The 25457-nt window shown below is 37.6% G+C and overlaps 2 protein-coding genes across 2 annotated transcripts in view; one reads left to right on the forward strand and one right to left on the reverse strand.

Annotated features, from left to right (window-relative positions):
* Positions 1–25457, forward strand: part of LOC413503 (TWiK family of potassium channels protein 18-like) — a 237794-nt gene that overhangs the window by 26921 nt on the left and 185416 nt on the right. The gene's annotated exons all lie outside the window — the stretch shown is intronic.
* LOC725123 (activity-regulated cytoskeleton associated protein 2) lies at positions 9881–13965 on the reverse strand. Its single transcript, XM_016911068.2, has one exon. The coding sequence runs from the start codon at positions 12952–12954 to the stop codon at positions 12076–12078; it is 879 nt and encodes a 292-aa protein (XP_016766557.1). The 5' UTR covers positions 12955–13965; the 3' UTR covers positions 9881–12075.

Raw genomic sequence — 25457 nt, forward strand, 5'->3', positions numbered from 1 at the left:
ACGAGAAGCAAATCGAATAACAATTCGAGATAAATCGTGGATAAAACGTCATGAAAATAAACTAAATTATTTTATATATATATATAATTATTCGTTCGTAAATTTTAACTCTTCTCTCGAATAGAGAAAAAGCCTGTAAAAGTTTTCACTCGAAAACTGAAAATTCACTCGGTTGATCGTTAAATCTGAACAAGCTTGAATCCCTTCGCGAATAACCTAAATGAGTTTAATTATCGAATTTTCGAAGAGAGTTTGAATTTCAATTAGTCGAATATTTACGACATACCGAAAATGAATATTAACATTAAAAAGTGGAAATGTGTTTTCAAAGTGTGTTGCGCAAATGCGAAAACCGTATCGTTGATCAAATTGGAGATTGAATCGGGTCGAGTCAAAAACTGATAATTGGGTTAATAAATACAGAAAGTGACAAAAAGAAAAAAAAAAAACTAGGAAACCGTCAAGAGACAAAAGGTGACAAAAGACAGGATCAGGTTGAAAGGATTAGGTTAGAACTTAGTTTCCGGGGCTTAATTCGATTCATTAATTAGATCGAATTAGGATAGCAAATGTAGAGGAACCAAAAGAAAAAACGAAAAAAAAGACAGGATCATAAAATTAAAATTCCTCTTTTTTTCAGATTTCCACAACCTTTTTAAAACCTCAAATATAAATACTCTCTAAAATACATCCAACGGCACAGTTCACTTAGTGGAAAAAAGTCTCGCGGGACAAGTACAGAGACAAGAAGAGCCTATCTCCACTTCAGACTCTTTGTCGACATCACACGCTACACAGCAGCACGAAAACTATAATTCGAATACTTAAAATCGGTAAAAATTTCATTTAACGAGTCTAGTTTATTCATATATATATACAATTATTATCTATTCAAATATAATAAACTATCTTTACAAATCGTAATTGCACGTATCGTTGAGAAATAAACAAATTTTTATATCATATCTGTCGTTTTATATATAAATTGAATTTCAAGATTCGCATACCTTCCTCAAGGATTTTTCCATCAGTGAACGTACGTCTAAAACTAAAAAAAAAAAAAAAAAGAATCGTACGTAAATTAATCATCCGATAACTTCATCTTCTACACATTTGCTTGCTTTCACGAAATAGCGAAAGCTCGGTAATAGGATCGCGTGATGCGCGCAATCAACTCGCAATTTCGCGCGACGCGAGAGAAAATTTTCTTTGGATGCGCGAGCAATGGATAGCGGAACGGCCGGAACGTTGGCCGTGTAAGTGCATGCGTGTTGGGAACTCGAAGGTTTCGACGGTGGAAAAGCTCGGTGACAGATGCGAGACGTTTAGCGGGGGGAGGGCAGGCAGGATTGCCGGGTGCCGCTTAATCAATCTAAGATGTCGGCGGGTATTGCGGCAGCCGGGCTTTTAGGCGAATTTCACGAAGGAGCGGCCGAGATATTTCCCGACTTTCCATGCCGCGCGAGGAAATTGCATGCGCGTGTTAGAAGCCGCCAACCGAGCGGAAATTAATCATCGAGTCGATCGTTCCTTTCGATAATTCGATCGCGGCGGTCAACGAAGTTTGACCGCGCCGAGAAAAATGGCCGATGTTTGGATTGTGGATCGATTAATAACGAGAGGTTAAGTTTGTTTTTTTTCACGATAATAAAACACCAAATCTTTTCACATGATCACAACCAATGGAATTCAATAAATTCAATCTCGTAGCAAATCGAGTCATTGTTCAGTGGTTTGCTTCGATCGATGCAAATTTTGAATTTTGAAAATCAATTTTTAACACTGCCGTATCTTTAATACTTTCTCCGTAGATTTCGCGTAACTTAGTGATAGAAATGTAAAGTATGCTGAAAATGCTCCTTTCGATCCCGCATCTTTAACATGAAGAACCTAATCGCACAGAATCGAACGAATATTTTTTATAAATAAACCATGAAATACCAACGCACAAAATATCAACACGGTTTAGAACGAAGTTGGCTGGATAAACATTCGACACTTGCGACACTCGCGTGAAAAAAATAAATTATTTTCCGAGCAACACGATTTAAAACGAAGTTGGCTGCATAAACGTTCGACACTCGCGACACTCGTGTGAAGAAAAGAAATTATTTATTCCAGACAACATTGTTTAGAACGAAGTTGGCTGCATAAACGTTCGACACTCGCGACACTCGCGTGAAAAAAATAAATTATTTTCCGAGCAACACGATTTGGAACGAAGTTGGCTGCATAAACGTTCGACTAGTGACACTCGTGCGAAGAAACGAATATATATACGTATATAATTTTCGTGCATAAAATCGTATCCTACGAATAAAATTCTCGCTTATTACCGTCCTCGATTATTACCGTAATTCCATCTACTTGACACGTGAATACGTATTTTATAAATATCGCCGCTTCTAAAAGGGAAGGCAATTGGAGAACTGGAATATTTAGAAATATTATATCCTAACGTTGATAATATCTGGCCTCGAACATGACGCACGAAACTTGAACCTTTTGCTATACTGGCGAGCGCTGGACGTTGAATCGGCAACATCTGTAGCCAAATTCCGAAACGTTACCGCGAATATGAGCAATTCACAATCCCCGTGCCCTTAAAATGAAATCGTTCGTGAAATCAGTTCAGGCGCAAAGAAGAATTTCTAACGAATACGTGTATCCACATGTATTTTTACGTGATTTCGTTACAATTTAAATGGCGAGGAAAAATTTTACTTTCGAAGAGAATAATCTTCGTCGAAACTTTGAACGTTGATTTTGAACAAATGTGTGTGCTTGAGCATCATCTGCCGTTTCCTTTATATTACGAGCTTCGAGTGAACGCGTGGTTTAACTGATTCACGAGTCTAATAATTCTAACTCTTGATGCGAACCGTGTTCTATTTTATTACTGTCGCGGATCTTGGTTTTTCCTCCAATCGTGAAAATGCAAACTAAGTAAAAGGAATAGTCGCATTTCGAATTACTTAGAGTTATAATTTTTTTATTAAGTTAAATTGATAACATCTTTCTTGATCTCTTATTTGAGAACAATTTCAATTTGATAATATAAATGTTATTCGAGCATTTTAATAAATAATTACTTAAAGTTTTTAATTGGTTAATTATCTTTAAAAAAATTTGACTATTAAAAAGTGATTCGTTGTATTAAATTTGAAGCGACGAAATTTAATAAATGTTATTCGGGCATTTTAAAAAACTTGAATTAACTTTATTCGAAACTTTTAATTTTTTCAACCTAGAATTAAGTGACTTCATCACTGCTTATATTATTGAAAACACTTTGTTGAAAATATAAAATCCACGCTCTCGATCCAAATCTTCGACTTGTCCTTAACGATAAAAAGAAAAAAAAATGATTCGCTCGAGATTGATACTTCAACAACAACACAACGATGCACAGAGACACACTGTTACGAGGGAAAAATATCTTTCTCGAGATTAAATCCATTGGGATATTAGACGTCTCGCGTGCCACGAAACCGAGTTACCATCGCAATTTCCACTTAGTACACGCACTGACGGCGATATTGGATTAGAAAAAAACTAGAGGAAGACTAGAGGAGGAGGAGGGGTGACGAAGAGCGAAGGGAATAGATTTCTCCTCTCCTTCTCTAATTTCTCGAATGTTTCGTCGCCGCCGCGTTGAATCGTCAAACAGCGGCCAGGTTATTTGTTGGCAGTTCCCCCCACCCTTTCCCATTCTTCGAATAGCTTCTCTCTCCCCTCCACCGCTTCGACGGCGATCCGCGACCCGAGATACAAATACGAAGTCGAAGATTGAAAATAAGCGTGACAAAGGAAAACGCTTTGATTCCAGCTAAAACTAGCTAAAATCTCCCCTTAACGATAATTCTTATCGTTCAGGCACTTACGAGATAAAAATTGAAAAATCTCGAGAAAGAAAATCTTATTTCTCGATGTATTATCCGCTATTGTGGATAGTCACGATAAAATTCGAACCGAGCTCCCTCCTTTCCCCCCCTTTATGAAATTATTCTTGGGAACTCGAAGCCGATTAACCGATTTCTATGACCGTGTTGAAACAACTGTCTGTCTGAGAAAGGAGGAGGAGATAGAATTCGGCGAAATCAACTGAAAAGGGATTATAGGGGGAGGGGAGGTCTTTGAAAACTGTGCTCTCACTTTCGCGCGGGGAGTGGTCATAAATTTTCATAGAAAGGCGAGTTCGTTCGCTTTGCCGCCGGGATTAGCGGGGCTTTCCGCTCTCGTTGCCCGTTTCTCTCATTGTTTTAGCCGCGTTCGCCGCGATGGAAAGCCTCCTCGAGAAGGAGAAGGAGTGGGAGTAGGAGTAGGAGTAGGAGTAGGAGAGGGGATCAAAGTTTCGACCGCGCATCGATCGTTGCGCATCGAGCGAACGGCGTGAAAAGGGGAACCGCGCCGCTCTCGCTTCTTTCCTTACGCTCGAGCGTGAATTCGCGATTTTTTCCTGATGATGGAATAACAAGAAAGAAAGAAAGAAAGAGTGGTTGGTTGGCTGCTCGTGCACCCTTATCCATCCATTCTCCATGAGTAATTGTTTCGTGTATGTAAATGCTCGCGGTCGGGGCAGGGCATTTAACAAATTGCAAACCGGTTGCAGCGCGAATTTTTTGCTCGGCTAAATGGTGGACGGAAGGTGGATGGAAGGAGGAGGTGGGGAGGGTCAGTGGAATAGAAGAGGATTGTGCTCGCAACGAATTGGCTCGCGGCTCGGATCTTTTAATTTCATACCTTTTTTACGCCAGACCGTACCGTTTCACTTTTCCCGACTGTTATCGGGTAAAACATCGCCGGTCTACGAACATCTCTTCTTTTCTTTCTCACTTCGAAACACCGTATGGGCACAAGTTAGATCGATAAAAGTGCGTGAATTTTTGTTTAAAAGTAATCGAAAACATTGTAAGAGGATTTCGATCGATGCTTTCGAGATGATGATAATATATGATTTTTTTTTAGAAAAGTATTTTTTGTATTTTTTTTTTTTCATGAAAAGAATTTGAGAAAAAAATCAGTATTTTTGATGAAATATGATTACAGGTACTCTTTGTCCAATCCGTATCCTCGAATGAAACATTCATCGGTGGATGGAACAAAGTAAGACAAAATCGAATCGTAATCCAAAGTTGGCGAACAATCTACGATTGTTAATTCGATGGGGCGAATCGAGTCCTTGGAGTTTATCCGCTTACCGCGGTATCAAGTGAAACGTAAACCGTGGCCGTGTACGAAACGCCAACAATCGCATCAATATTCCTGAGAAAGCCGTAAACAGATCGCGCGTGAATCAAGCAGTTTGCACGGTTTGTATGGCGCAGTGTTGTTGGCTCGCTCGCATACCGGCCAGAGAGAGAGAGAGATAGAGAATTGCAATCCCACAGTCGCGTCCCCTCTGGATATTAGCGTTCGTCATCGAGCCGAGTTTGCGCCGCAGGCGAAGGAGGTGAATCGGCGCTTAAGGAACGTTAATCAGGACGATTCACCGTATAATTCGAGTTCAGCCGCATTCGAATTCCGGGACGAATTATCCTTCCGAGGCCGGTCGCTTCTCCTCGCCGAAAATTAGAACGTCTGTTCCACGGTTGGCTTGTACGTACGCCGCGACGCGATATTCGTGGGATTTGTAACGCGCGCAACGTTACAAACGATGACGTAGCACTCTCGCTTGCGCGTCTTGTGCGACGTTGCCGGTTGACGAATCGTATCCGGCCGATAAAACAGAATGTTCGTATTCGGCGCAACGAAAAAACGGAAAGGATACATTCGAGTTACGGCGCGCGTTGAAACTATCGCGTTTAAGCGCGGATATTTTTGCGACTTTTTTAGACGAAGGGGGAAACGTTTGCTCCCCTCGGTGGAATTATTTCTAGCTAATTTTTTTCACAGACGTTGACCGTGGTGTTGTAACGAGGGAGGAAAATTTCTCCACGACGTTTCCACCTCGCGCAAAAAACCTCGGGCTGGTGTTGATCCAGAATAATTTGACACGGCCCTTTGCCACCCTTCTTGTTACCGTTTTCAACCCTCGTTTTTCTTCCATTTTTCCGCCCCGTTGTACCAAGGATTTTTCGTGTCCACCAAGGATTTTTAAACCGATAAACGACTCGTGAGAGCAATTTTTCTTTCCTCATTCTTTCTTTCTTTTCTTTCTTTTCTTTCTTTTCTTTGGAAAAATCAAACAATTCCTATCGAATTTCGGCTCAAGTTTTTTCGAGTTTTATTCGAGTGACATCATATTCGTTTACGGATAATTTTAATTTTTTCTAGAAAAATTTTTACAATTTTAAATTTTCCTTTCGTAAGACATTAACGATTCCATTTCGATTATTATAAACTCACTTTCATTATATTTGCTTCGAATAATTATAAATAACCGTGCTTCTCTTCTTTCTCCAAAAAATTTTCCAAAATTTAATTTCTAATATTTCTAATATTTGAGAACTCGAGAGGTAAGAACGAGAGCTGGAAACAGAGTGTTGCGCCTCTTTCAGCCGACAAAAAAAGCTGGTTGGCCGGCCATAAAGAATAACGAGCGCGCGCACCAAATTGAACGTCGGGACTCGGCGATACTCCGACACGTCTCCAATAAACGAATATTCTTCGGTCGAATATCGTTGAAGATACACCGTTCGGATCGCGAAAAATCGTGAAGAAAATTGTGAAGGAATCGTCGTCTCTCTTTCTCTGTAGTTGCAATCAGGTAGACGAGAGAATGGTGAATCGGCGGGATTGACTGGATTTAAAGATCATTAGACGCGGAGGTAGTACACGTCTAGGTAGATGAGTAAGCTGATTGAGTTTATCGGATCGGCGAATTGCCAACCGGTCTCCCCTTCTTCGCGAGAGGAGAAGGAGGGGGGGAGGAGTCTCTTCCATTTCCTATTCTTCCCCGTTTCCTCGATTAGTTCTTCCTTCCTTCCTTCCTTCCTTTTATCCGTGTCTTCTCCCCCCCCCCCTTCTGATAAAAGTTCAATAATCCCGGCGCGTAATCCACCGGCATCGATAATCCGCCCTTTCGTTAATTTATTATTCATCGAACGGTCGAACCACTTTGCACCTCGAATCGAATCGAGTGGAACGATCCCCTAAATTGCACGAAGAGGAGGGGCGGGTTGTAGTAGAAGTTCTTTTTCCTCGAGAGTTGGACAAGGAAAAATAATCGAAACGGATGAATGGATGGCCTGAATCGAGAACTTTGATGCTTCGTAGGAAAAAAAGAAAAAAGATGGAGGAAAATTGTTAGTTAAAAAACAATTTACAAAGCGGTATAATATAATAGGAACAAAGGGAAATGATGTGATTCGATGTAATTTCGCGTATGATGTTTGGTAAACATTTTCTCTCTAAGTTTCTTTTAACTTGGAATGGAAAAAGATAGAAAGAAAAGAAAGGAAAAAAAAAAGAAAGGAAGAAAAACGCGAACGAGCGATTGAATTGAATTTCATATTTATGAGCGTTGCAACAATACTCGATTCCTCTTGAATTGGGAACAAACGGAGGAGAGAGAGGGAGGGAAGGAACAAAGAGGATCGAAGAGCCATGAAAAACGTAAATAAATATAACAAACAACGCACGACGAGAAATTTATTTCGTTTAATTACTCGCGTTGCGATAAAAGTAATGTTCGCATCACCGGCTTTGCCCGTCGCGCCCGCGTCCTTCTAATTCAGTGGAAAAAACGGTCGAGGAAATATCGCGCAGTTCGTTGTCTCTCTCTCTCTCTCCCTTCCTTCGTCGCCTTCGTTCTATCCTCGTTGCGCGAGAAATATATTTCTATGACGCGGTGGGGGAAATAAACGACGCGCCTTATATTCGAATTCGAAATCCGGGAAAAGAAAAATCGAGGGAGGGGGAAAAAGAGCCTATCCCATCCAGTTTTAATTAAACTTTCAATTTCTACATATATTTTTGGTATATATGTCTTCCAGTTAGTTTTCGAAAGTTAACTAAACAATCGACAACGAATTTCTATCGCGCAGCTTGGAAAAACGCTTCATTATCGACCGAGTCCGAAATCGATCAGCCAATATTATCGCGCGGTTCGTGTCTCCAACATTGTTCGAAACGAAACAAAACTAGGAGCAGGAAAGAAAAGCTATGAAGAATAAAAATGAATCCTGCGTCGGGCTGTTTCTATAAATCAAATAGATCCATACTTATCTCACGAGTACGCGAGAAAAGGAGGTGAAATGAAAAAATCTTGCGTGTAAATAAATTCTTTCCCTTTCGATAATAACTTTCGACCGAATTCGAATTATTTCATCGTTCGTGGCGCCATCTGAAACAACTGAGCTTCGATCAGTGCTTTGAAAGTTTCCAGTCCGATAATTTAATTACTTTATATAAATATACTTAATTATATTATATTATATTTATTATATATATATATTTAATTATATATATTTATTTAAATCTCTCGTTCGATTATTTAAATAATAACACATGTGCATCGTTCCCTTTATATAATTTTAAAATCTTTCCCGTTACCGTACGAAGCGCGGTTATCTCGTCTCCTTTCTCGTTTCGAAACGAGGGCTCGCGCAGAACGACTTTATTGTTTATTTTCGCTCCGTCTCTCTCTTTCGAACGGCGCTCAGATGCGGCCCTCGATCTCCCGAAGTCAACTCGTACCTAGACTCTTCTCTCCCTCAAGGCCACTTACTCTTCTTCCCGCCTTGCAAAACACGTTTCCCTCGCGTGGAAATGGAAAGAATAGAATCGCTTCTTTCGTTGCAGCAGAGTCGGGGGAGTTGAGCAGTGAAGTTTCGAAGCACTGGGAGAAGAAGGGACGGGTAGAAAACGTAGGATTGGAATGTTTGTACCTTTGATTCACGTCGGTTTAATTGTTACGGCATCAGCGGCAATTTCATTTTCTCGCTTAGTCGGTTATTACTGCGATGAATATATAGGTGAGGTTAGGGGAGCTCGTAACAATAGTAAAGTGGCGGACGTGAATTTGTAATTCAAATTGTCTCTTTCTGCGGAGCGGAGTAGTAGCGGGTGAGGAGCGCAGAATGTCGTTGTTACGTGTAAAAGGTAAACAGCGTTCGGGGGTTTCGCCCGGTGAAAATGTAGGCAAAGTGGGCTCTAATATAGTGAAACCTCCTTGATACTTTGTTTGCGACATAATGGAACGACCGTGTAACACGAGAGCGCTCGAACCTTTTTCTGGAAATTTGCAACGTCCGAGGGCGCGAATCGAAAATCCTCCAACGGAGTTTTTCCCGTTTTTCGTTCAACCGACTTTTCAACCATGAAGAATACATATTTTTTCGTCGTTTATAATTATCACTATCGAGATAAATAATATGTATTTTGTAAATCGAGACGTAACGTTAAATTTCCTTAAATGTCAAAATTTATAAATTTCAAATTCTTTATATATTTTTTCATATTTATTTTTTTATAGTTATTATTATCGAGATAAAAAATATATATTTTAAGAGATAAATAATATATTTTATATAAAGTGTAATCGAGACGTAACGTTAAATTTCCTTAAATGTCAAAATTTAAATTTAAGTTAAATTTCAAATTCTTTATATATTTTTTCATATTTATTTTTTTATAATTATTACTATCGAGATAAAAAATATATATTTTAAGAAATAAATAATATATTTTATATAAAGTGTAATCGAGACGTAACATTAAATTTCCTTAAATGTCAGAATTTATAAATTTCAAATTCTTTATATATTTTTTCATATTTATTTTTTTATAGTTATTATATATTATATATATTATTATTATTATTATATATATTTATATAAATGTAATCGACATAACGTTAAATTTCTTTCGAAAATGTCAAAATTTATAAATTTCAAATTCTTTATATATTTTTTCATACAGTTTATAGTTATTACTATCGAGATAAAAAATGTATACTTTGCAAAAGATAACATCATGAAACGTAAGCTAAAAGAATTTTTTAATTTTACTATATCGAATTCGTATCGTATCGAAACGTAGAAGAATTTTCGAATTCGATGCGAAGTTATATTGGATTGGATATCTTTACGTACATCGTTGCGTCGAAATAAAAAAAGCGTATACTTTGCCAAACATACGAACGAAACGAGAGGTAAGGTGATTTAAAGGGCGAACGTGGCAACGTGGCACGATAATTGTTGCAGCGGGGACGATTGCTCGGCATGAAATTCCATTAAATTTATATATCGGCGGGGCGTGGAGCGTGTTGGGCAATGCTGGGTTTGTTTCATTTATGACAGTGGGTGTGCACCTGTCAGCACGGGATTTTCGAAATCGCGCGGCAGAAACTCTTTACGAGGCTTTCATCCGAACGGGCAATTACACTTTCGGCTACGAATGAAACGATCGCGTCAAACTGTCGGCCAGACGGCGTATCGCCTATGTATGCCGTCATGCGCTCAACAACGTCCGATTTACTTGCCCGTTTTACTCGATTCCAACTTAATTGGACAATTTAATGCAATCTCCCCGAACAATACCGAATTATCGCCTTGTATCGCGTTGATTAAATTTTCTTGCAAGGATCTCCAGACTTCTCGTCTCTCCCCCCCCCCCCTCCCCTCTTCTTTTTTCCGTCCCAAAGAAAAGAAAAGCTTCCTTCCCTTCGAAATCGTGTATTTAAATATTCTTCCTTCTTCGTCGCGCAAAGATTTTAACAAAGAAACTAAACTCGATCCCCAGAATATTTTTTACTTCTCGAAAAAAAAAAATTCGAGTAGTTCGATTCAACTATTTTCGAGTAAATTCTTATATATTGCGAAGAAGGATCGAAGATACTTTTTGCGGAAGAAAAATTGAAGGAGGGCGATAAATTATCGTCGACTCGAGGACAGCCAAGCGAAGATATTGGCGAAGATGCTTGCTCGAAGATCCTTGTCAGATTCGAGCGAGTTAAAAATTCCTCGGTGGATCGAACGGATACTAAAATTCCTTCCCGTTCGACGTTTCCAACTCTATGACGTGTTGCCGCCCGTTCCTCAGGCGAGCGTATCGTCTCCGTAGGATCGGAACGAGTCCCCGGGGATCCATCGAGGCGGCGCTTGCCAACCGCTGGAAAATATTTTCCCAGTCCTTTCGTGTTGGGGAAAGTTTATCGTTCGTTACCACCGGAATCGTTCCGCCCACGATGTCGTTTCTTACTTTCCTTCCTTCCTTCCTTCCTTCCTTCCTTCCTTCCACGTTTGACGAGCTGTTTGTTCTGTTTCAGCTCGTCAAATACGAATTCGCGTATATTCCTCCTTTATTTAACCAGCCATAATCCACCGTTTAATACCAAAGGTTTATTATACATTCATTACGTATATTATTGTTATATACATATATACATTAGTATTATGTATTCGAGGTTATAATAGTTTATTGTTATTCGAGTTGAAAAATTCGAAAAAACTTGTATTCCACGCGAAGTTAGAACGGTTTGTTTTTTTAAGATAAGGGTATAAGAGTATATGTCGGTCGTGTGGAACGTTAGCCGGTTATTAACTCGGGTCTCTCGTTCGTTTCACTCGTCGCGGTTTAAAAGTAAACGAGGCTCGATGGATTCCTTCCTTTTCCCTCCTCGGTCAAAGGGAAGGTATTTGTTGACTTTTGCGAAACCTCTGACGTCCGTCAAACGAATCGATCTCGGGTAAACTTTCCACGAGCGTGGGGTATATATACCTTATGGAATAAACTATATTGGAGGATTTTTTTTTGGGGGGGGGGAACTTTGAACGAAGAATGAGTTTAAATGAAAAATTAATAATTCTAAATAATATCGATTGATGATTTATTGCGTTATTTTTTATTTACATCTTATCTCTTCATTCTCTCTCTCTCTCTCTCTCTCTCTCTCTCACTCAAAACAGTGACTTGATTCGATCAGGTACGATATTTGCCACACGATACAACGAATCATAATCATAGGAATCATACAAATTTCACGCTCCTTACAATCTAAGATTACAAGATTAAGAATATTAAGAATATCTAGCGCAACATTAACGAAATTAAATTTATTAGATAAAATAAATATGTACATATATACAGACGCATATTTAGAAAAGTAAACACAAGAGATAGGAGAAGGAATTATGAGGGGGACGGGTGGTGGCAAGAGGACGAGGACGAGGTATTGTCCTTGGAGTCTACGAGGCTGCACGAGGCAAAGCGTTCCAGCGTGTTGCTGTCCAACGTACACAACGCGAACCGCTCTATATTTATCGTCGTGTTTTTATATTTCCCGTGGATGTGTTTACGTTTGTTACACTTGTGACATCTCTCCTCGTTCCTCTCGTGCAAGTATTTCTCCTTCTTGTGCTTGTGGTGGGGGCACTTGACCAACGATCTGGCGAAATACTTGGCCATCGTCTCCTCGTCCCACTGCCTGCTGCCCGACGCTTTCCTCTTCTCCATGTTGTCCACGTAACGGGCTTTCTCGATCATATCTTCGAAGTTGATTATCGCGTTCCTCGATATCTTCCTTCGTATCGGTTTCTTCAACATCCAGTATATCATATCGATCTGCACTTCTTCCGGATGCGGGTTGGGGAGTTCGGCGAGGAGGGCGCGTTTCTGTTTGATGAACTCGTCGGTAGGAGCGTTGGCGTCCTGCTTCGAGGAGAACAGCTCGCTGTATATCTCGTAGGCGGCTCTCTTGGGCGCGAACGAGTCTTGGAGCATGGCCATCGCATCCGACCATTTCGCCACGTCTCCGCCGACGTCTTCCCACCACTCGGCCGCCTCCCCCTCGAACAACAGTGGCAGCTCGTGCAGGGCCACGTCCTCGTTCACCTTTTCCATGTCTTTGAAAAGGCAGATCGTAACGAGAAATTTGTTCAAGTCGTCCCTGCTTCCGTCGAACCGTGCCGTGCACTGTTTAAAACTGCCCTTCCTCTGGACTGGTGCCGGTTGCGGTCGCGATGCGCTCGAAGCGCCCGCCGTCGCGTCCTGGCTTTCGTCCACTTCCATATCTCTACTCTTCTTTACCGGTAGCGTGATTCGAGCTCGCGCGCAGAGCTAAATTTGGCAACTAGGCGTTCTGCGACCGCGAATCGAACGAACGAGTCGTAAGTGTGTAATTCGGCGAGGAAGAATTCTCTCGAAATTTGCTTCCTTCTATGCCGAGTATTGCCAGATTACTGTCCAACTCGGACACGGGAAACGGCTTTAAATACGTTTTTCCGCACTTTCCTCCGTCCAATCAGAGCTTGGCTCCGGGTTTTACCTGAACTTTTACTGCACCCTTTGCGACTCAGGTATTCGCCGCGCAACCTTCCTGCCACCTTGCACTTCCTTATCCCTATCGTCCTTTCTAATCCCTACTAGTTCTATTATTATTGGAAATAGTCATATTTCTTTCTTTCTAATACTTGACAAGCGTGCACATTCTCTGAATATTAAAAATTGAAGAAAGGACGAATAAGGGATTTTTTTAAATAAACTACGTATTTTTTAATTATTTTTGTTTCCGTTTACATAATTTAAACAAAAATCTCTCTCTCTCTCTCTCTCTCTCTCTCGATCGAGAGATAATAAAACGTGGCCGTAATTGATAAACATCTGCCCTCGTCGATCGAATAATTGGTCGCGGATAAAAACGGCACGCGTTTCGAGATAAATAACGCGTTTTCGAGCCCTGGCTTTTCGTTCCTTTCGCGTGTAATGCGCGCCACGTTCACGTTTCAATAACGATTTCCAACTATTGTTCATATCGGGAGGAGGAAAGGAGGGGGAGGGAGAGAGAACATCGAATCTATCCGATGTTTACACAGGGCTCTGTTCGGTCGGTAACTTCTGCACTGTCGATATTTTTGTACAAAAAAGGGAGCGTATACCACCATTAAGTTTAAACATCGCGTAACGATGTTTGCGCCGTTTAATATCTATCGTTTGTATTTCTGGATATTTTTTTTGTTAAAATATACTCGTTTTCGTTTCTAATCAACTTTTTTCTCCTTCTTCTTGTCATTTTCGATCAATTAATCCGTCGTAAATTTTTCATTCCCTTTCGAAAATCGATATTTACATCAAGTATAATAAATTATACTCGTAATAATAAATTTTTATCATAGAAAATATTAATAAGTTAATAACGCTAACTCTACATTGAAAATAAGAATATTTACAAAATAATCAAGCGTATCATTTCTGATTACATGTTATTTAAAAAAAAAATATTCATTTTAGAGAATCTTTTTATTTCTTTTCTTTTACTTTCGATCGAATTAATAAAATTTCGTCCCTTCTCGAAAATCGATAATTGTAATCTCATCAAGTACGTACGATAATAAATTATACCTGCGATAATTATTATTTACCAACAGAATTAAGTTACACTCTGCACTTTGAAAAGAAGAATATATTTTGTTTATTAAAGTCTATGTTTTGTTTATTAAAATGTCAAATATGTAATTTCCAATGATATATTTCTCGCAAAGGAAACTATTCAGAAACTTTTCATTGTACTTTTACCTTTTCTTTGTTCTTCTTATCTCTCGACCGGTCCCTTTTCGAAAAATCGATATTTACAATTTTATGAATACTATTTTAATTGTGTACAACAAACAATAAATTAGTCACAATAACGGCATTAACGGAGTGCCGTTAGGTGTGCATACCGTTAAGTTAATAATGCACACTCATTATTCGACCAACTGTATTTCGAAAATTATTTATATATATATAAATAATTTATATAATTTATATAATTTATATATATATAAATATTTATTCGAAACGTCAGGTATATCGTTTCCGATGATAAATCTTCTTTTTACCTCCATCGAAATGTTGGTGTAGTTTGAAAACTTTTTCTAAAATTCTCCCAGTTATTTATTGTTCTCTAAAGTTTCTCGATAATAATAATAAAACTTTTGGTAACTAAAAACTTATGCATTTAACCTTAACTTGACCTGAAGTTAATCCGTGACAGTAAATGCATAGATATTCTTTACGAAAATGGTCAACCTGTATTAACCGTTATCCTTTAGAAAAAAAAAAAATCTACATTGTATAGTTTATTCTGTATTCAAAAAAAAAAAAAATTAATCGAAATTCTTATCTGCATCGAATGAATTCGATATTTGGATCAATATTTTTCATTAACTTGTTATCAACTATTTTTCTGGAAAAAAAACTCTATATTACATAGTTTAACGAATTAATTCGTTAATTATTTTGAATGAAAAATATCTTATATTACATAATTTATCCTATATTCAAAAAAAAAAAAAATTAATTGAAATTTTTATTTGCATCGAATGAATTCGATATTTGGATCGATATTTTTCATTAACTTGTTATCAACTATTTTTCTGGAAAAAACCCTATATTACATAGTTTATTCAAAAAAAAAAAAAATTAATTGAAATTTTTATCTGCATCGAACGAAAGTTAAATTCGATATATAGATCGATATTTTTCATTAACTATTTTGTTATCAACTATTTTTCTTGAAAAAAATCCTATATTATGTAATTTATCCTATATTCAAAAAAAAAAAATTAATCGAAATTCTTATCAGCATCGAACGAAAGTTAAGTTCTATAGATCGATATTTCGCGCACAGTCAGCCAAGTTAAGATCTTAATTTGTTAACTATTTTTTTTTGAAAAAAATCCTACATTATATAGTTTATTTTTTATTAAAAAAAAAAAAAAAAAAAAATTCGAAATTTTTATCTGCATCGAACGAAAGTTAAATTCGATATATAGATCGATATTTTTCATTAACTATTTTGTTATCAACTATTTTTCTTGAAAAAAAAATCCTATATTATGTAATTTATCCTATATTCAAAAAAAAAAAAAAAAAAAAATTAATCGAAATTTTTATCAGCTTCGAACGAAAGTTAAGTTCGATATATAGATCGATATTTCGCGCACAGTCAGCCAAATTAGGATCTTAATTCGTTAACTATTTTTTTTGAAAAAAATCCTACATTATATAGTTTATTTTATATTAAAAAAAAAAAAAAAAAAAAAAATTCGAAATTTTTATCTGCATCGAACGAAAGTTAAATTCGATATATGGATCGATATTTTTCATTAACTCGTTATCAATCTATTTTTCTTGAAAAAAAATCCTACATTATGTAATTTATCGTATATTCAAAAAAAAAAAAAATTAATCGAAATTCTTATCTGCATCGAACGAATATTAAATTCGATATATAGATCGATATTTTTCATTAACTTGTTATCAACTATTTTTCTTGAAAAAAATCCTATATTACGTATTTATCTTGTATTAAAAAAAAAAAAAAAAATTAATCGAAATTTTTATCTGCATCGAACGAAAATTAAATTCGATATATAGATCGATATTTTTCATTAACTTGTTATCAACTATTTTTCCTGAAAAAAAAATCCTACATTATGTAATTTATCCTATATTCAAAAAAAAAAAAAAATTAATTGAAATTTTTATCTGCATCGAACGAAAGTTAAATTCGATATGGATCGATCGATATTTCGCGCACATTCAATCAACCATCAATCATTAATTATCAAGAAATTTTCCTTTAAAAAAAATAAACCCTACATTACATAATTTATTCTATATTTTTAAAAAAAAAAAAAAAATTAATCGAAAATCTTACCTGCATCGAATGTTAAATTCGATATATGGATCGATATTTTTTATTAACTCGTTATCAACTATTTTTCTTGAAAAAAACCCTACATTACATAATTTATTAAAAAAAAAAAAAAAAATTAATTGAAATTTTTAGCTGCATCGAACAAAAGTTAAATTCGATGTGGATCTATCGATATTTCGCGCACATTCAACCATCTATCAATCATTAACTATCAACCTTTAAAAGAAATTTTCCTTTAAAAAAAATAAACTCTACATTACATAATTTATTCTGTATTCAAAAAAAAAAAAAAATTAATCGAAAATTATCTGTAACGAATGTTAAATTCGATATATGGATCGATATTTTGTATTAACTCGTTATCAACTATTTTTCTTGAAAAAAAAACCCTACATTATATAATTTATTAAAAAAAAAAATTAATTGAAATTTTTATCTGCATCGAACGAAAGTTAAATTCGATATGGATCGATCAATCGATATTTCGCGCACATTCAATCATCTATCAAGAAGTTTTCCTTTAAAAAAAATAAACTCTACATTACATAATTTATTCTGTATTCAAAAAAAAAAAAAAAATTAATCGAAAATTATCTGTAACGAATGTTAAATTCGATATATGGATCGATATTTTGTATTAACTCGTTATCAACTATTTTTCTTGAAAAAAAACCCTACATTATATAATTTATTAAAAAAAAAAATTAATTGAAATTTTTATCTGCATCGAACGAAAGTTAAATTCGATATGGATCGATCAATCGATATTTCGCGCACATTCAATCATCTATCAAGAAGTTTTCCTTTAAAAAAAATAAACTCTACATTACATAATTTATTCTGTATTCAAAAAAAAAAAAAAAAAATTAATCGAAAATCTTACCTGCATCGAATGTTAAATTCGATATATGGATCGATATTTTTTATTAACTCGTTATCAACTATTTTTCTTGAAAAAAAACCCTACATTACATAATTTATTAAAAAAAAAAAAATTAATTGAAATTTTTATCTGCATCGAACGAATGTTAAATTCGATATGGATCGATCGATCGATATTTCGCGCATCTATCATATTTCAACCATCTATCAATCATTAACTATCAACCTTTAAAAGAAATTTTCCTTTAAAAAAAATAAACTCTACATTACATAATTTATTCTGTATTCAAAAAAAAATTAATCGAAAATCTTGCCCGCATCGAAAATGTTAAATTCGATGTATATCGATCGATATTTCGCGCCGCGGAATATAACGAAGCGGCCGTACATCACTCGTGATAAATCGCCCCGTGCGTTAAGTATCAACGCGAACCCCATTAATACAAATCATTGCGTCGTCTATAATTATCCGTGGTAATCAAGCGTTCCGTCAGAAGGAGAGAGAGAGAGAGAGAGATAGAGACAAGATAGGCATACAAGATTGGTCCGATGACAACAATAGCTCTCTCTCTCTCTCTCTCTCCGAGCCCCGGTTGTACCATCCATTGATTTTCAGGATGTTGGACATAGCTCCGACCGGCCACCCGCAAATAAACCTAATCAGGAGCAGGATGTCCCGAATTGTCGAGCCACTTTCGCCTACCGATTCGTGGCTAAATTAGATCATCCTTCTAATCGAGCGGCCGACTACCTATCCGTCCTCGATGAACGGCAACCGTTCAAACAATCGCCTCCATTATTTCCATCCTACTAGATATTTTCCTTCCCGATTCTTACCCGCCCGTTCAAACGTTACCAACGTTCCGCCGCTTCGTTCGCGAGTATTGGAAAATGTCATTCACATGTCCGTTTCTGTAACCCGTGAACGCGGGATTATTGTTGTTATCTCGTTTAAATTAAGCGGGGAATCGGAATTTTAATTGCTATCGATAGCAACAATATTCGTAGGACAGGATTTTATTGTCAGCAGTTTCTTATGTACAGGAGATACAATCGTATTATGAATTTGAGGTTAGCAAGAAAGAATTATCCGTATCATTTAGGCGATAATTTTAAAATTGTTGATAAATATTCTTACCCGAATGATATCTCTTATTTCTTATTCATTATTCAATTTCACGTGCTATTCCAAATAAACTTTGCTCGGAGTAATTTAGTATTACATCAATCTGAATAATCCTATACAATAACAAATTTGATCTTCAATAATAAAATTCATTAAAATAATTTTACCTCATTGAAAACAATTATATACACAACTGTCTCTTTACAACTGAATAAAATTACAACGAATGTGTTAAAATTTAAAAAAAGAAGCAAAATTGATCGAGAGATAGATCGTATCAAGTTTTGGAGTGTCGATGGAACGGCGGCGGGATCGTCGCCCAATCAACCAGGCCATTTCGTATCCGGCTGCCGACTAAATGGCAACCATGCATCAAGGCTGTCGGGCGAGCGTGTACGCGCGCGTGCCTCGGCCATTGCTTGTGCACGCTCGTTTTGAATTTGCCATCCGGCTCTTCTCCTCGAACAAGCTCCAATTCCCGATCGTAGCAATCAAGGATGATGGAAGAAATCGAATCGGAAAGAGAGACTCGAGAGATTCCCGAGATCTTTACTTGCTTTTCCACGGGGTAATGAGGATAGAATCGAGGGAGGGGGATCTATCACGAGGGATAGATTTAATTTCCCTTACAGCTCGTGTCCTACTCGTCGACAGCAGAGACCTCCTTAATTGGTCACGTTTCACGTTTTTCGATTCGAGGACAGCTCTTTTCTTCCCCTTTTACGATATATATATGTATGTGTATACGTAGAGTAGATTCTACAGTGTATGAATGTACTCTACATATGTAGAGTCGTTTATAACGTGTCGTTAATGTAAAATAATGGATGGGATTGGAGAGAGAAAATTTTTTGAAAAATTTTAAAAATTTGGGAGGAGAGAGAAATATTTCAAATCTGCAATAAATTAGGCAGACAGGCAGAGAAAGGAATAATGGGTGTCGAAGATATTTCCCGGAAGGAAGCAAGCAAGTTTTCGTGTTTACTGCTTGCTACAGGTAGGCAAATGTTTCACGGTTCCCGTTAATCCCCTTTATGCGACTGTACTTCCCTATATTACAATGGATAATGACCTTGTTATTGCGAGTTTCACGGATCGAGGATAATACACGAGAGAAGCATTTAACAAAGGAGCGGAACGTGGAAAAGTTTTTTGCATCATCGAAATTATCCTAATATTATGTATCGTCACATGTTGGAAAAATTTGAAATCTCTCTCTTTTTCTCTCCTCTAAACGCTGTAACTTTTGTTGGAGTTTCGTCCTCGAACAGGGCGCAACACCTTCAAACGGTTAAAATTAATCGTCTTTCGCGTGCTAAAACTTGACCCAATTACCCTCCAGGAAGGGTATAATACACCGGGAGGAGAGGCGAAGTTCTACTTTTTCAAGCGGCATCCTTGGAAGGTTAATCCCGAGGCTTGTACTTCTTTGAAATGTTTTACTTAAAGCGCTTCCTTCTTAAGAAGAAGAAGAAAAAGAAGTCTCTCTTTCTTTCTCGAAAACTCTTCTATACGTCCGATACAATCTTACCTACCAACTTCTTCCTCTCCTCTCATCGAGAAGGAGAGAGAAAAATTTATCTCTATTCCCACCGTTATTTATCCCCCTGATTGCACTTTTGACAAATTCCCGATCGCTCGAGGCACACTCTGTTAGCGACTCTTGTAAATAGACGAGGGACGCGCGGAGCATGCGCGCGATCCATAATCTTATTTAGAGTCTTCCGTCCACGGCGGAGATCATGGCCGAGTCGTATTTCCACTACCGAATCCTCGCGGGAGTGGCGCCGTGGAACGGCGGCTCGAGCAACAATCTTTCGCGTCTTTCGCGTGCACGGTGTTGGAGAAAAAGTTGGACGTGGCTGAACGCGTGTTTTTCTCCTTCCCCTTCCCTCAAACTTTCGCCTCTGTCCCCCCTCCACTCTCCCTTCCGTCGAAGGACGAGGAACGAAGAAACTTTTTGTGGAAGGGGCTTATCCCCTCCCCTTTCGATAAAAACGGATCGATAAATTTTACGAATTCCTGTAACGAAATAAACGCGAGAGATCTCGATTAATTTTTGAAAGTGAAAATGATCGAGTATGAACGATAAGCTTGGAAGAAGAAGAAGAAAAAAATCGTTAGAAAATGTCATCCGTCACACGTCGAATTATCGTTCGAATCGTCGGCATCGCTGATCGATAGCAGAAGCAACAATATCTCCTGGCCGGATTTCCTCGAAAGGGAGGGAGGGAGGGACGACGGGTAATGGACAGGAGCGAAGCCAGCCAGCGAATACGAGTCGCGGCCGCCGCATATTCCCCGCGACTCGAGTCGAGTCCATCCAGTCAGTCGATGGATAGCGCCAGAAACGCTAGAAACGCCACACGCCGTTCGTCCGGTATTTGGCCAGGGCTTCTCCTCTCCGTTCGCTTCGCGGCTCACGCTTGCAAATGTATTCGTGTGTACCGTGGCTCTCTCCGCTCCCTCTACCACCTTCTCCTCCTCCCGCTATTAGCGCCGCCGTTCGAATTGCGGCGCTCCTCCAACCGTCACGCCGCTACCGTCGCCAGAGAGAACGTTCTCGTCTCTCGGTATCGGATATACCACCCCCTCCACTTCCCACCGCCCGTTTATATTCTACCTCGAAAAGGGCACGAAATCCCCGGCTTATTCCTTTACGGACGGATCGCGAATTAGAGAAAGAGAGAGAAGTACGTTCCATATGCGTTTACCTTTGCGTTTGCCTTTCTTCTATATTATCCTCTCTTTGTTTTGTTTTGTTTTATACACAGTCGCGTGGACACGTTCGAGCTCGTGATCTAAATTTTGTGTTGAACGTTTAAGTTAACGAAATATAATACGAAACAAAGCAAAATTGCATGCTATGTATATAAAGTAAACACTCGATAATTAATATTTGCTATTGGTATTGCTTTCAACAAGTTTTTCTAAGTAGTTTTTGTCAATCCGTTGAATTTTCGATTCTTCCGAAAATATTCGTTTATTGGTACGTTTTTCCAAAGGAATTTCTGCGTCCAATATATTCCACAAAATTTTCTATCGGATTAATATCTGGGTTATGTGGAAGGCATTCCAGAACCTTTATTTTTTTGCAGCTTTGCAAAAAATTGCTTGTTGTGACGTACATTTCTCATTGAGGCGTATTTTTAAAATTGATTCCTGTAAATTTTTATTCAGGATATCAATCATATGCGTTTATCCGTATTCGTAATACCACCTATAGATTTCCGACTCCACGAAAAACAAGTTCATATTGATCCTCCCCATATTTGATAGTCGATAAAAGGTCCGTTTGATTTTCTCCACTTACTCGTGCCCTTTTTTTCTTATTTAACAATTCAAATTTATACTCTCGTCATTCCAAATTATTTGTTTTCAGAATGATAGCGGCTTATTATATCGATACGAAGACTTTGCGAATATTGACTTCCCAATATATTTGGGAAGTGTAACTTCAATGTTTGTTTACATTATTTTTCCATTAACGCGAAACTCTCTCCATTTAATTTTGTCCTGTCTAAAATTCACCAAATACAAACAAATACGTTTAAGTAATTATAGCAACTAATTTTATGATTTTATTCGTACGTCTTGAAAAATATTCTATATTGAAAAATTCAAATTTATTTCTATTGTATCCAAACGATAAATTCCCTAACACGAACGTTGCGTTAATTTTATGTATATCGTATATTCGTTCGTTTCGATCGATTAAGATAATAGTGCGAAGGAGGAGGAGGAGGAGGAAGAAACAAGGAATTTGTTATTTTAAGAAATAACGAGAAGTCACGGTTCTTATCGCGGATATCACGCGCGAGAACCGTGTCTCTGGAGATTCTGTTTTTGGATTAGAGTGCTCTTTCCCCGACCCTCTAGTGCCAACCTCTACGAGCCTCTTTCCCTCTGCTCTCGTTACGCACGCTTCCGTGCCGCGCTCGCCTCCGTGCCCTCCTCTCGCCTCAACTTTTCTTCTGCGAATATTAATACACAATTCGTCCAACGAATCGAAACCAAATTTCGACGATATGGATTTCGTTTCGTTTTTTTTTTTAAATTATCTTGAATTTCGAAAGATTCGCAGAAGTATCTCCTCAACTTTTCTTCCACCAATATTAATACGTAAAATTTCTCGAATTTTGATAAAACAAATTTCGTTTCGTTTTTCTATATTTCCTCGAATTTCGAAAAGCTCGCACGATTATAATATTATAATTAATACACAATTCCTCGAGTTTTGACGATATAGATTTCGTTTCGTTTTTTAAATATTTTATATTATATATATTTCCCAACTTTTCTTCCACCAATTTTAATACATAAAATTTCTCGAATTTTGATTGAAAACAAATTTCGTTTCGTTTTTCTATATTTCCTCGAATTTCGAAAAGCTCGCACGATTATAATATTATAATTAATACACAATTCCTCGAGTTTTGACAATATAGATTTCGTTTCGTTTTTTTAAATATTTTATATTATATATATTTTTTTCTACATTTCTTTGAATTTCGAAATGATCGCACGATTATAACATTTAAAACGCAATTTCTCGAACTTCGACAAAATAGATTTCGTTTCTTTTCGTTCTAAATTTCCTTGAATTTCGAAAGCCTCGATTATAACATTCGATAAGAATGATCGCGTATACAATATCGTAAATATAATTTTTACTTGGCCGCAGCCAACAGTCTCTGTGTGTGTGTGTGTGTGTGTGTGTGTGTCTGTGTGTGTGGTGTGAGCATATGATGTATGTGTGTATGAGAGCGTGGTTGTGTGAGAGTGTAATTTGTGTGTGTGTGTGTGTGTGTGTGTGTGTGTGTGTGTGTGTGTGTGTGTGTGTGTGTGTGTGTGTGTGTGTGTGTGTGTGTGTGTGTGTGTGTGTGTGTGTGTGTGTGTGTGTGTGTGTGTGTGTGTGTGTGTGTGTGTATCTTTCGATGCTGCGTTAGTTTTTACAAATAGATAAATTCGAAAATATTCCAATTTTCGTGTGTGTGTGTGTGTGAGCGTATGCTTGTGTGTGTGTGTGTGTGTGTGTGTGTGTGTGTGTGTGTGTGTGTGTGTGTGTGTGTGTGTCTTTCGATGCTGCATTAGTTTTTACAAATAGATAAATTCGAAAATATTCCAATTTTCGTGTGTGTGTGTGTGTGTGTGTGTATCTTTCGATGCTGCATTAGTTTTTACAAATAGATAAATTCGAAAATATTCCAATTTTCGTGTGTGTGTGTGTGAGCGTATGCTTGTGTGTGTGTGTGTGTGTGTGTGTGTGTGTGTGTGTGTGTGTGTGTGTGTGTGTGTGTGTCTTTCGATGCTGCATTAGTTTTTACAAATAGATAAATTCGAAAATATTCCAATTTTCGTGTGTGTGTGTGTGTGTGTGTGTATCTTTCGATGCTGCATTAGTTTTTACAAATAGATAAATTCGAAAATATTCCAATTTTCGTGTGTGTGTGTGTGTGTGTGTGTGTCTTTTGATGCTGCATTAGTTTTTACAAATAAATAAATTCGAAAATATTCCAATTTTCGTGTGTGTGTGTGTGTGTGTGTGTGTGTGTATCTTTCGATGCTGCATTAGTTTTTACAAATAGATAAATTCGAAAATATTCCAATTTTCGTGTGTGTGTGTGTGTATCTTTCGATGCTGCATTAGTTTTTACAAATAGATAAATTCGAAAATATTCCAATTTTCGTGTGTGTGTGTGTGTGTGTGTGTGTGTGTGTGTGTGTGTGTGTGTGTGTGTGTGTGTGTGTGTGTGTACTCTCTGCTCTGTCTCTGCCCCTCGAGGAAGAAACTGTTGGAGCGCAACGCGGGTTACGACGTTCCAATCCGATGCTGTCGCGTCCCCTTCTGTATCGCTTTGGCATGCGTTCAAGCAAAGCGCGGCAAATAACGAGAGGGAGGAGGGAGGAGGGACGACGAACGAGGGGAATCGATGTACGCGAGATCGGTGTTTAGCGGTCGCGTTAAAATTATAGCGCGAAGGTGAAAAATTCGGCGGGGGGGCGAGGGTCTGGCTGGCTGGCACTCGGCCCACCTCGACGGATCGAGAGAATCAAACCGGATCCTTATTTTTACGATTTTAAGAGCCTGATCCTCTTCCCTCGTTTTACGACTCATGAATTTTCCTGGTGGAGACTTTTCCTCGGGACGAGGACCTGGAGAGAATTTTCCGTGTTTCCGTAACGTGACTCGTAATCCGGGAGGACTTGGATGCATCAGCAGAGGCACGGTGAAGTCTTTTCAATTATTGGCTATCGAAACGATTAGCTGGTTAATAATTGCGACTTGTAACTTGATTTAATTCATAAATGGAATCTCGAGTAGTTAAGGTAATATAGATAGTTTACGATGATTATCCTAAGATAATCGATAAATGAAGATAATTTTTACGATTTTGATTGTTCGAATTATAGATCTTTTATTGTTACGTGATTTCAGACAAGAAAGTTTGAAGAATCTCTCTTGGGATCTCTTCCTATGACTTTTTTCCACGAATGAACGATATATAATTCGTTCATTAAAAATGGCATCAGCCGCCATTTTCAACCGTGATATTTTCCTTTCCAAAAGTACGAAATATTATAACCTCGCTTTATATCTCTATTCTTCCGCAATGCAAGAATATAAAACACTCTCTCCCGAATTGTTGAATATCGAATTGAATATCGAATAATATATGGATAAGTAAAAATAAAAAACTAAAAAATTTTCTTTTTTTTTGTGAAGTTTTTCGAACGAAGAAAGATCTTCCACGTGACGGAAAAGCGAGGATTACTTGTAGTTCTATATTTTCTTATCTACTCGAATTAATAGTTCTTCTACCGGTATGCAGGTGTCAGCATTTCGGACAAAGCGTCTGAAGT

Source organism: Apis mellifera, linkage group LG3 (assembly GCF_003254395.2).
Source record: "Apis mellifera strain DH4 linkage group LG3, Amel_HAv3.1, whole genome shotgun sequence".
In the NCBI taxonomy this organism is placed as follows: Eukaryota; Metazoa; Arthropoda; class Insecta; order Hymenoptera; family Apidae; genus Apis; species Apis mellifera.